The following is a 12831-nucleotide window of genomic DNA, read 5'->3' as shown; positions in this document are numbered from 1 at the left end:
GAGGCTCCCCTTCCCCACCCCAGCACGTCCCCGCCTCTCCCAGTCCTCATCCTTGTCCCTCACAGGGGTCTCCAAAAGGCCACAATTGTAAAGTCAGCAGCACTTATTTTGACTATTCAGACTCTTCTTCTTATATCTATGGTGTCCCCTCCAACCATAAGTTCCCTTGGTCACTCAACATTTTTATTGCATACGGACAACATGCCAGGCATTGCTCTAGATGTAGGTGACAAAGCTATGAGTAAAACAGGCAGAGGTCTCTGGCCTCTAACAGCCTTGGAACCCTCTCAGCAAGCCTCTCAGCCTCTTTTCCCTTTGGCTGAGAAGGGTCCACCCCAATGTGCCACATTCCCAAATGTTCCCTTCTTAGGCCTTTCTGCTATTTGTTGAAGACATGCCCAACAGTTAAAGAAATTTCCAGCAAAATATTAACAAGTGAGATACCTCTCAAGACGCAAAAGAATGTTTCCTTCTGCTAAAATATATGGTCAGGAAGACTCTGAAGATAATCAGCCCTGGAGGGCCAGGGAAACCTAGGGAGAAAGGGCCATGGGTCCTGCAACAGCCCTTCCCTCCACCTCTGCCAGGACTCTCCTCTGGACTCCCAGAGGCATTTCCTGCTGTCCATGCTCCTTCCCTGGCCCCTGGCTGCAGGCATCTCTGTTCCCCTCTCCACATATCCACTGAGCTATGCCCAGGCTCTGGGCCTTGAAATCCCCACTCGGCATCAACAAGCCCCGTTTGAGATAACTTTCTGTGCCCACACTGGTGAAGCCCAATGACGGATACTGGCAGGAAGGAGAAACCATTCAAATGGAAAGTAAAATTAATTACAGCTGCAACAGCAGACACGATTTCTCATTTATACATTCTCAAGGAAGGACACCCAGATGCTGTGTGGTGGTGTGAGTCAGTCCACTAAGCAGGTTCAAGCTGTCCTGCATGAGCTCTAACGGGTCAGCCTCTCCCTGAGTCAGCCTGCTCTAGGCCCCTAGATGCTGAAGGCCCTGGGCCCGGTGCTTGGGCTGCATATACCAAGGCCTAGGTCATGTCCTGACCCTGCTTCTCCCTCACCATGAGGCCATGGCCAGCCCTCCCCTCACCCACCTCCAGAGGTCCACGCAGTGCTAAGAGTTGGGATTCTGTATCGGTAAAGAAGTAATCACTGCCCCTGCCCCAGAGGTGGAGAGCAGGTGGGTGAGAGAGAGGTTCTGCGGTAGGGACATTAGTGCTAGAGCCCAAGTGCGCCCTGGCCCTAGGATGGATTCCCTGCTCTGGTTCTCCGGCTGCTGCTCCCTGCACCTTCCACACTCTGCTTTGTCTACAACAGACCCCACCTAAGCAAGAAGAAAGAGCCTGGACACGACTTTAGGGTTTGTCAGATAGAGGTTTAACTGTCCCTTTGTCACTGAAAAGCTCTGTGCCCTTGGATAAGCCACTTCGCTTTGAGCCTCAGTTTCTTTTTTTTTTTAATTTTTATTTATTTATGATAGTCACACAGAGAGAGAGAGAGAGAGAGAGAGAGAGAGAGAGGCAGAGACACAGGCAGGCTCCATGCACTGGGAGCCTGACGTGGGATTCGATCCCGGGTCTCCAGGATCGCGCCCTGGGCCAAAGGCAGGCGCCAAACCGCTGCGCCACCCAGGGATCCCTGAGCCTCAGTTTCTTTGTATAATTGGGCAGTTCCTATTTCAAAGGTTTGTTGACAGAGCTTTTTTTCAAGTGATGCATGCACAGTCCTTGCACAGTGTCAGGATGTAGTCAGGACCTGTGGTCACAGGCACTTTGTGTGTCATCTCCCCCACAAAGACCAGCAGACGGTGCCCGGGCAACTCTTGTGACCCTGAGAACTAATGCTTGCTGTGCTCCTCCTTAGATGTCTAGAGAGCAGGCGTGGCCAAGATGGCAGGATCCTGGCACCACCACTGGCCGTGAAGCCTGGTTCCTGGCCTGTAAAGGGAGGAACAGGGTAAACGCCTGCCAGGTTGTGAGCACGGAGTGACAGGACAGTGAATGGCTGAAGCAGAGTCTGGAATGAGGAGGCCCTGACACTCTGTCCCACCTCTGTCCTCCTTCCTTGGAACTGAACCCAGCCAGGCAGAGTGTCGACTAGTTATGGGTTTCAGATTTCTCTTAGACTAAGAAGCCTTTTTTTTTTTTTAAATCTAAGAAATAACCTCTATTCACTGAAATGCTTAGGTCAATGAGCTGTTCTACTTTCTTAGCTCCCTAATTAGGAACTCAGCACAGTGCCTGGTTCATAGTAGCCCTCGGTTATAAACATTCGTGGTAGAAGGTGAAATAGAAATTCTAGTCTCTACCCCATAGCCCTCCTCAGGAAGATGCTTCTGAAAGGCAGGGGCCCCTTTCTCCCTTTAGTAAAGAGGCTGTGGAAACTTCTAGAATGTTTCTGGCCTTTGAAGATTTGGAGCACCTTAGAGCCCCCCCACAAACTAATCCAGGAGGATGTCAATGTGGCACGTGCAGGAAATCAGGAGACCCTGCCTGCCCCCAGGATGAGCTTGGCAACTGCCCGCTTTGATTTTCTGTCACATCCTTTGTTTTTATTTTGTTTCCCTCTGTCTGTGTCTCCTCAAAGCCACATGCAGCCCCCGGGCCTCCTGACTGAGTACTGAAGGCCCCGTCTCCAGCTGGATTTGGGTTTCCTGGTTGTCTTCAATTCAGCATTAATGTTGCCTGAAAAGCTTGTGAGGGGTTGGGAGTAAATGTTGGAGCTTCAGCAGGACTTCAGAAACTTCCTGAAGTGTACTATTCTATGCAAGAACTGAACTCACCAGTGTCCTCATCATCAGGCAGAGAGTCTGTGCGGGTAGCTGCCTCTCTCTGCCTTTCCCATCAGCACACACTAAACCTGGGCCCAGAGGGACTACAGGAACTCTGGGTGCTGACTCCTGGGCTTGGGGTGACTAAGGAGCTGGCTTCACCTGGGGCGGTGCCCTTTTCACAGGGGCCTTTCCGCAGGCCCAGGCCTCCCTGATGACCCTGCAAAGGAGTGTGTTCTATCTGCAGGCTGAGCAGAGGGAGCTTCCAGCCTGGCTTCAAAGCTCCCTCCACCTGGGCTTCCTTGAGCTTAACGCTTGGAAGGTATCCTCTGTGGGGCAAAGGTTTTGTCACCATGCACAGGCTCTGAGGAGGCTACCACACTGGCATTCAGTGTAGCTCAGGTACAAAGGTGAGGCCACCGGGTGATGGTCTGGAGCTGCCATGAGTCACTCAACCTCTTTTATCTGTAAAGTGGGCATAGGAATACTCACATCAGTAGAATAGGTAGTCCAGAAAGAATCCCAGAAACACAGGAATTTAGGAAACATCAGAGGTCATCTCAGATTGGTAGGGAAAAGATAGCTCCTTCAAGAAATGGACAACTTGGGATGCCTGGATGGCTCAGCAGTTTAGCGCCACTTTCAACCCAGGAAGTGATCCTGGAGACCCGGGATCAAGTCCCACGTCGGGCTCCCTGCATGGAGCCTGCTTCTCCCTCTGCCTGTGTCTCTGCCTCTCTCTCTTTCTCTCTGTGTGTGTCTCTCATGAATAAGTAAATAAAAATCTTTTTAAAAATCCAGATAAAGATTTAGTTGTAAAAAAATGAAATTAAAACTACAGCAAGAAAATATGCAAGAATTGTTTTTATAAATCTTGGAGAGGGGAAGAGAAGAGGCCTTTCTAAGTCTGATAGCACTGAGGGAAGCTCTACAAGGTACAGGTACAGACCAATAACATTTCTGCACAAATAAAGCCAACATGAAAGTCAAATGATGAACTGGAAAAAAAACAAATGTCTTACAAATGTCTTATTCATAGATAAAAGGCATTAATTTTCTTTATAAAGAATTTCTCCAAATTCAATACAGAAAAGATCAGCACCTCCAGAGATAAACACACAAAGGCTATCAGGGGGTCATTCCTGGAAAAGGAGCTACGGATGCTCCCACACGTGTGGTCCTAGAGCCTCTGGACAGGAGCCCCGGGCCGAATCCTGGCTCCATGCTTACATATGTGACCCCCACAAGGTCTTCATGTTCTCTGGGCTTCAACTTCCTGAGCATAAAGTGGAGGTAACCACAGTCCACTTTATTAAGTGGGTTAGCAAGCATCAAGAATGTGGAGTGGGACAGTAATTGTTATGTAAATGCTTGATTGATAAAACCTGGAGAGATGCCATGGTGCCCCTATGAGTAGGACGCTCTTACGATAAGAAATAAGCAGTGATGAGCCATTTCTCCACCATGTTGCTGACAGTGCAAGGAATCTAGCACCCATATCACTGATGGGAGTATAGATACGTGTTAGACTTCTAAATACGCTGTGACCAAGCAGTCTCTTGGATAACCATCCTTGAGATGACGCACATATGGGAGTATTCCTACAATACTACTTGTAAAAGCTAAAATTGGAAATAGTCCTCCTTCAGTGGGGAACTGGGTAAATACTTTATAATATCAGTATGCCTCTAATCTCCGTGATCATGCAGCTTGGAAAAAAGGGGCAAGTTTACCTGTACTGACAGGGAGCAATCTCCTGTGTCCAGGCATACCTTGTTTTATTGCCCTTTGCTTTATTGTACTTTGAAGACACCGCATTTTTTTTGTTTGTTTGCAAATTGAAGGTTTGTGGTAACTCTGTGTCAGTCAAGTCTGTGGGCACCATTTTTCCAACAGCATTTGTTCATTTAGTGTCTGTGTCATATTTTGGTGATTCTTGCAATATTCTAAATTTTTTCATTATTTTTTACAATGATCTGTGATTTTAACCCACTGAAAGTTTAGATGGTGGTTAGCATTTTTTAGAAGTATTTTACAATTAAGTTATGTTTATAATTTTTAAAGACATAATTGCTATTGCATACTCAATGGACTGCAGTATTGTATGAGATAACTTTGATATGCCCTAAGAAACCAAAAATTTCATTTGACTCATTTTATTGCAATATTCACCCAACTCATAATATCTCCAAGGCACGCCTGTGTATTAAGTAGTAAGAATAAGGTGTCAAACAACATGTACAAGAATTCCATTAGTGGGAAAGGGAAGCTGGCTCTGAAGGGACATTCGGGAAAGCAATCAATTGCCTCTGGGGGCATGCTGGGCCCAAAGCGGGATGGAACCTGTGAGTTTTCGTGGATCATAATCTGATAAAACCTACGAGGCAACACTACTGTGAGGGGTATAACATCCTCCTAGAGGCCGGAGACAGGGAGCAGCCAGGTCTTAGCTCCACCACGAGATGCGTGGCCTCAGTACGTTCCTGACCTGTGTGCCTCTTTTTCCTCATCCGCAAAATAAGGATGCAGACAACCGCCAAGGTCATGAGTGTGAAATGGGGTAATCCGAGTCAAAGCACTGGGGTCCTGTGAGCACCAGCCCTCCTCCTCCCCATCACGTTCAGTGGCCCAGCCCTAGCATTCCCCAGTTCCCTGGCCAGCCAGACACCTTTTTCTAAGGGCTCCGCTTTGAGGCTCCCTGCCTCCCTGGGATGAGTCTGGTTCCTAGGCTGCCCATCTGACTTGGCTGCTACAGCCTTCAAGTTAGGAAAGCATGTCTCTGAGGAAGCTCTCAGATGCTTGTGAACCTGAGGCACATGCACTCAGGGTGGGTCAGGGCACACTGTGCCCTCCAAGACCCCATCAGCACTGGCACGCAGCACTGCGGAGCTCACCTGGGGGCTGCTCAGGCAGGAGTGGGCTGTCTGGGCAGACTTGTCTGCTGCTTGCCGCACCCCCTACCTGCACAAGACTTCTCGTTGCCTGGTCTGGCCTCTGTGGGTTGCTGGGGTCTGCATTCCTCTTAGTGCCTTTGGGGAAGGAGGAGAATTTGGTTGAGGGGCCACAGGAAGCTGCCACTAGGCTTGCATCCGTTCGGCAGGGTGCTTACGTTAATCTCTTCTGCTTGCAGGGGTCTAACGTGATGGAGGAGCAAGACCTGCGGGATATTGGCATCACTGACCCCCAGCACCGGCGAAAGCTTCTCCAGGCAGCAAAGTCCCTGCCCAAGGTGACTGGCAGCTCTGTAGCCTCAGCCTGGGTTGGAGCCGGGGCCCCTCCCTGATGCCCCCTGGACCCAGAAGAGGGAAAGTACTCAGCTCCAGGGCATACAGATTACTGCAAGGTGTCTGCCCTGCATCCTGGGGGACCCAGCAGGCAGCATAGAGGCCTGTTTGCCTTCTTGCCCAGTCTTAAGGCCCCAGAAAGGCAGCAGAGACTAGGGACAGTTGACTCAGTCCAGGGTCCGGAGGGAGGCTCCAGGCTTCTGCCCAGCACAGGAGCTGGTACCCACAGACTTGACCTGTCACCTGGAGCCTCTTTGGGTTCTTTCCTGACTTTGAAGACCAGGCCAGCCTGCATCTGACCCCCAGCATCACACTTTCCTCAGGAAGGCAGAGGGATGCTCAGGGCAGCAGATGAGGCAGTTTTTCCCTGGAGAGCCAGGGGCCAGTAGGCCCACAGGTCTCTCCCTTGACCTCACTGGTGCTAATAAGTCCAGCGTACCCTTGCTTGTTCCACTCACCCCAAGCTTGGGAAGTACAAACAAGTCCCACCAGTGAGCCCAGTACTCACTTCACAGGTGCCACCAAGTCTGTGACCTTGCCAGAGCTCAGTGGGAGCCCTTCTGCAAACCCTTCCTCCCGCTAGCCATTCCCTCTAGGGCTGTCTGCCCCAGGCTGGTGTGCTCTCAGAGCCCTGCCTCTCAGATAGGGAAGCCGAAACCAGAGCAGCAGCAGAAGGGGCTGTGTGAAGGGAGGGGCCCCTGGGCTTTTGTCCCATGAGGGCTGTGATGTCAGTCCTTCCACCCCTTCTCGGCACATAGGTGAAAGCTCTGGGCTATGATGGCAACAGCCCCCCATCAGTGCCCTCCTGGCTGGACTCCCTGGGGCTGCAGGACTATGTGCACTCCTTCCTGTCGAGTGGTTACAGCTCTATTGATACTGTGAAGAACCTCTGGGAACTGGAGCTTGTCAACGTGAGTGTAGCCTGTGCTTGGGCCAGGCCTGGCCCCCCAAGGGTGCAGGCTGGGGGTGGGAGAGGAGCTGTGGGTGCAGGCACAGCCTGACCCTTCCTCCCACCCCCGTCCAGGTCCTGAAGGTGCACCTCCTTGGCCATCGCAAGCGCATCATCGCCTCGCTCGCAGACAGGCCCTATGAGGAACCACCCCAGAAGCCCCCACGGTTTTCCCAGCTGAGGGTGAGTCGGAGAGGGATGGAAAGGGAGAGATGTGTGTTCTTTGTATTGCTAGGAATTAAAAAGAATTCTTGAGGAATTCTTTGGAGACAGTGTGACCTCCATAGAAGAGGTGCGAACAATCTGATACCTCTTGTCACTAGGGCCAGTCTGCCCCCGGTGCACATCTTGAGAGGAGTATGGGGCAGGAGTTGTTAAGACTTGATTATTTATCAATTACGTGCCTCCTATCTCCATTGGAGAAGTCTGGCGGGGCCTATGATAAAGCGTCAAGTTGAAATATAAGTAGAAAATAAAATGTTAGAAAAAGTAGGAAAACAAATATCCAAATCCCAGCTGTTAGGCATGAGTGGCAGTTCAGGTGAGGGGCAGGAGGACCCCCTTCCAGATAGTCTGATGTGAACCCGAGACCAAGCTGGAGATCTATGACAGGACTTGTACCCTCCCCAGGTCCTCTGAAGTAAAATCCCTGCAGTGGGGTGGACTAGAGAAGCAGCGACTTTAAAAACCTCACAGATGCTTTGTTGCTCAAGCCAGATAATCCCTGACTGCAGGTTAGAGTCAGGGCCCCACGGAGGTCTGGGACTATATCTGTTCTTGAGCCAGAGTGCCCAACAGGTGCTGCACCTCCACCCATTCCCACAGCCTCACCCAGTGGGTGTCATCTTATCCCCCTTGTACACAGGAGCCCGGTCTGAGGAGCAAATGCAGGGCTGGTATTCAGTTATAAAAGCTGAGGAGACAGGACCTCAGTGTGCTGACAGCGCTGTGTGTTTTCTCAAGGAAATGCTTTGCATTTGGTCGTGTGCCCCAGGGAGCTGCAGTGAATTATGACAGACGATTCTATCTTTGATGAATATAAAAGCAGCTTCCCCTACGGCTCCAGGCCGAGGAGTGTGCTGGTAAAGTGAGGGTGCCATGGTGACTGTGTGCCCGCAGGACTGGGACGCCAGGGCCTCCTGGCAGGTCAGAGCTGGTTGCTTTGACTGTACCTGGGCTGGGCCCAGGGGCCAGGCTCCCCTGAGGTCTGTGGGCCAGCGTGCCGTCTATTTGGTGCCCTCTGGTATCGGTCCTTAGCTTCACCCCAATTCTCACTGATACACCTGCTCCTCTTGGGCCCTAAGTAGCCCCAGCACTGGCTGACATCTACAATTTAGAGACTGGCTGAACGGGTTCCAAGTTTTACCTGGATTTCTCCCCACCACAGTGCCAAGATTTGCTCTCCCAGGCATCGTCCCCACTGAGCCAAAATGACTCCTGCACTGGCCGTTCTGCTGACCTGCTGCTGCCTCCTGGGGACACAGGCAAGAGGCGGCATGACAGTCTTCATGACCCTGCAGCACCTTCCCGAGCAGAGCGCTTCAGAGTCCAGGTGGGGCAGGCAGGGAGCTGTGAACGGGGGTCCCCAGACCAGGCCAGAGCCCCCAGAACCCTTCACTGTCCTTGTGTCCCCTGAGGCAGACCCTGGGTGGGAGAAGGGGGGATAGGAGGCCACTATGATCCAGGTGCCAGGATCAGCAGCAGGAGGAAGCCACTGCCTCCTCTCCTCAGCCCCACCCAGCCTATGTCTGGCATCCAGCCCCAAGACTCCCAGGGCTATAACAACATGACTGTCATCAGCTGTCACTGCATGTGGCCACAGAAGTTCAGATCCACTGTCTGTTCTTTGACTACAACCTCTACCTTCCAGCCCCTCAGGCCACCAGTCCCATTTCTGCCCCATTTCTGCCCCATTTCTGTCCCATTTCCGCTGCTTCTTGGTCCCCGGTTGCTTGCCCTCCTATTCCCCAGAGCAGCTTTCTCCCCTCCACAGCTCCACACCCTGTACCCCACCTGCCCAGCAAAATCACAGCCCAGGTTAGACTCCGTTCTTCCTGCTGTGTTTCTGCAGGAAGGGTCAGGTGCAGCAGGGAGGCACATCTAGCTGTGCCATCTACCCTCACAGAAGCTCCTCAACCCCTACTGGGCCCTGGGTGCCCTGAAGCCCTTGCCCTAGGCCGGCCCCAGCCCACAGTCCTGGTTCACCCTCACGGGGCCTTGCATTCGGGCTCCTGGTTGTATTTCCCTGCCCTTCCTCCTGCCCTACACATGGATCCCGGGCTTTGTCTCTTGTCCCCCATCTTGCCAGCTGGACACAGGATTGGCACCTGTCCCTCACACCCACCCCATTCACTGCTTTTTTCTCTTGACTCACACTCCTCATCTCCAGTACCTGGGGATGTCCTTCACCTTTGTACAGGCACAGCTGTGAATTTGACAAGATTTGAAAAAGCATGTTTTCCAGGAGTTTCAGTTGTTCCATATCAGACTTCTGCACAGTGCCAGGAACAGAAATCATAAATATTTCCTCTTTTCCCGCCTCCCCATTCTTTGTATCCTAGTTAGGGCCCCCGTCAGCTGGCACGTGCATTTTGGTGGCTTCCTGCCCCTTCCTCTGCACCAGGTTCCACCTCAGGAGACAATATAAAATGCCTCCCTAGCGCTGGACACTTGCCCATCCCAGAATCAGATCCAGAGGCCCTGACTTGGAGGTGGGGCTTCCAGGGATCTGGAATCCTTCCTGCTTTGTACTTATTTTCCCCTCTTTGGTTTTAGTCATTTCCTATCTCCACCTCAGAGCCTTCCCCACAGAGCCTGCCTTCAGGTGGCTTAGGTCCCTGCCTCTCCACCTTTCCCCTCCGCCACAGTGCATCTGCTTGGCTTGTCTCCCACCCTCCCCCACTACCCTTGAACCCCCGTGGCTGGCTCCTGTGCCCTCAGTGTGCTGGAGCCCGCAGAGCACCCAGGAGTTCCTCTGGAGGGGGTAGGCAGATCTGTGACCCCACCTGTTGTACAGGAAGAGCAGCGCGAAGCCAAACTGACCCTTCGGCCCCCCAGCCTGGCTGCGCCTTACGCCCCAGTGCAGAGTTGGCAACACCAGCCAGAGAAACTCATCTTCGAGTCCTGCGGTTACGAAGCCAATGTGAGTTGCCCGTGCCCTCCCGGCCTGGCCAGACTCCCTGCTGCCTGCCCCTGGGGCCGGGTCCAGGGCTCCAGTGCTGTTCTCTGCTCCCCGGACACCCCAGCACCTGGGGGGCGGGGGCCTCCCAGACAGGCTAGGGGAAGGAGGTTGGGAGAGGGAACCGTCTGACTGTGGTCCCAGCCTGGCTACTGCCCTGCTCCCTCAGTATCTGGGCTCCATGCTGATCAAAGATCTTCGAGGGACAGAATCCACACAGGACGCCTGTGCCAAGATGCGGGTAGGTTGTCTGTGTGTGAGGTGGATGGGGGCTGGCAGGGATGGGAGGCTTCGCTAGGGGCACCTGCTGCAGCCTCTTGGCCCTTGCACATTATGTGAGGTTGGGGGGAGGCTGGGGCCTAGGGGCCCCAAGGGGCGTGGCCTTGAGAAGGGACATTCACAGGCCCACTCCTCGTTTCCTGTAGAAATCCACCGAGCACATGAAGAAGATCCCCACTATCATCCTGTCCATCACATACAAAGGTGTCAAGTTCATCGATGCCTCCAACAAGGTGCGCTTCTCACAGCACTGTTGGTGGGAGGGGATCCCTCTCCCTACCCTCAGTGCCCAGCCCCTGGCAGCTGGGCACCCTGCCTAGTGTGTTCCCAGCCCTTTGTCTTCCTCTGTATTCCTACTGCCTTGCCCAGGTGCCTGCCTCTCAGCTGCCACACGTCCTGATCCTGGGGCCCTGCCCAAGTGACAGGTGCCCCTGGTCTTCCTCAGCGTGGGTCCCTCTTACCTGTTCACACCTAGTGATGTGATTCTCTTAAGGAGCAAAGGACTCCCCCCATGCTCCACACCTGGTACCCCACCCGCCTGATGCCCTCCCCACCTTGCCCCAACCCTGGAGAGCTGGTGGTCACATGTGAACGTTTTACCCCTCAGTTGCTGTGGTCCAGGGTGGAGACCCCTAAACCTAAATTGGGCAAGGTTAGACACCACCCCCACCACCACCAGACAGACTGATAAGAGAAGTCGTGGCATTGGGCTAACAGCCTGGGCTGGAACAAAGAAAAGGTGGTGGTGCAGAAGGCTCGAGGTGTGCCTCGGGCCGAGGATTCCAGACCCCACTTTCCCTGGCAGAATGTTATTGCGGAGCACGAGATCCGGAACATTTCCTGTGCGGCCCAGGACCCAGAGGACCTCTGTACCTTTGCCTACATCACCAAGGACCTGCAGACCAGCCACCATTATTGCCATGTTTTCAGCACAGTGGACGTGGTGGGTGGCGACCCGCAGTCAGAGGGGGCCTCAGGGCCGTGCTGTCTCAGCACGCGGGTGGCACTGGGCCAGCGTCTGGTTCCGGGTGAGGTCTCAGCGGCCATCTGGGCTAGGCCCCTGTAGACAGTGATGAAACTGAAGCACAGAGGGGGAGGGTGGCTCACCTGGGGTTCTAGGGACAGGTTCTCCCCCCCCCGCCCCGCTTCCAGCCAGGGGTCTCCTCCCTGCGGCTGCATGTCTACTCGCCACCCCATCCCCCAACCCTGCAGGGGCCGGTTCCCTGAAGTGCCCTGTGCCTTCCTCTGGGGGGCAGCAGTGCCCTCCTGACAGCCGGCTTCCTTTTCACAGTGGTACTGGGGGGGAGGGCCCTCCCCCCAGGCCCCTCTCCAGAGCTCTGCCATCTTCGGGAGAATAGCTAGTTCCCAAATCTCTGGAGACACAGCTGGCCAGGCATTCTCAGCCCCAGGAAGTCCATGCTTGCTCCAGCCTGGCATCAGACACCTGGCTCTGCCACTTGCTAGCTGTGTGGTCTTAGAAATGGGCTCCGCGTCTGAAAAGGGGCTATAATGTGAGCAACTTCACGGGGTTTGTTCTGAAGGTAAAGGGGGTCCTCTACCCGTACTTGTAATTCCTGCCACTTTTACCCAGAGCTCACATTTCCCAGTCATTTCTGCTGTAACACAGCACACACGCTCCTGAAGATCAAATGCTACGGAAGCTCACCCAGTAAAAAGCAGGGTTTGTGGGGAGACAGGGCTGGGGGCACAACACTCAGAAACTTCGTCAGTGGCACATTAGAACAGGAACCTAATAAAAACACCGGCCCTGCTCTGTTCACATCCGCTGGTTGAGAAGTCCATAGCTGCTCTGGTCAGCAACCCCCCGCGCCCCTGACCACCACCACCAGCCTGTGCTCAGGGCCGTGAGGCTGGGCCGGGGGTCCGGGCAAAGGGGTCCGTCTGGTGGCTTCTTGACCTTGGTGCTGAAGCTGGGCTCTGTCTCCTCCCAGAACCTGACCTACGAGATCATCCTGACGCTGGGGCAGGCGTTTGAGGTGGCCTACCAGCTGGCCCTGCAGGCCCAAAAGTCCCGGCCGCTAGGGGCCTCCGCTGCCGAGACGATTGAAACAAAGTCTTCCAAGCCGGTGCCTAAGCCTCGGGTTGGCACGAGGAAGTCAGCAGTACGTGGGCCCAGACCCCTACCCCCCACCCCAGCGGGCTCTGGGGGCTTGGGGTGGAGCGGGCACCAGGAGGGGCTTCTCACGCAGCAGCCAGCACCTCCCCCATGAGCCCCCACTGTCCCTCACGGGCTTCCATCTCCTCCCTCGCCGGGCACCCCTGGTAACACCACCCCATGTCTGTGTCTGCTTTGCTCTGCACCCCAGGTGCCGCTGCCCCCTGATAGTCGCTGTTGTC

General features: G+C 54.0%; 1 protein-coding gene across 4 annotated transcripts in view; it reads left to right on the top strand.

Annotated features, from left to right (window-relative positions):
* Positions 1 to 12831, top strand: part of ANKS1A (ankyrin repeat and sterile alpha motif domain containing 1A) — a 181622-nt gene that overhangs the window by 164051 nt on the left and 4740 nt on the right. For all 4 annotated transcript variants that reach the window (XM_041757646.1, XM_041757639.1, XM_041757632.1 and 1 more), the window contains 9 exons: positions 5914 to 6012; positions 6826 to 6978; positions 7092 to 7199; positions 8404 to 8568; positions 10033 to 10158; positions 10364 to 10435; positions 10620 to 10706; positions 11279 to 11416; positions 12426 to 12596. In XM_041757646.1, the coding sequence (XP_041613580.1) occupies positions 5914 to 6012; positions 6826 to 6978; positions 7092 to 7199; positions 8404 to 8568; positions 10033 to 10158; positions 10364 to 10435; positions 10620 to 10706; positions 11279 to 11416; positions 12426 to 12596 (1119 nt within the window). The remainder of the gene's footprint in view (positions 1 to 5913; positions 6013 to 6825; positions 6979 to 7091; positions 7200 to 8403; positions 8569 to 10032; positions 10159 to 10363; positions 10436 to 10619; positions 10707 to 11278; positions 11417 to 12425; positions 12597 to 12831) is intronic.

The sequence above is a fragment of the Vulpes lagopus genome, chromosome 1 (genome assembly GCF_018345385.1).
Source record: "Vulpes lagopus strain Blue_001 chromosome 1, ASM1834538v1, whole genome shotgun sequence".
Lineage (NCBI taxonomy): Eukaryota > Metazoa > Chordata > Mammalia > Carnivora > Canidae > Vulpes > Vulpes lagopus.
The sequence above is the reverse complement of the archived record's forward strand: the minus strand, read 5'-3'. Positions and strand labels throughout refer to the sequence as shown.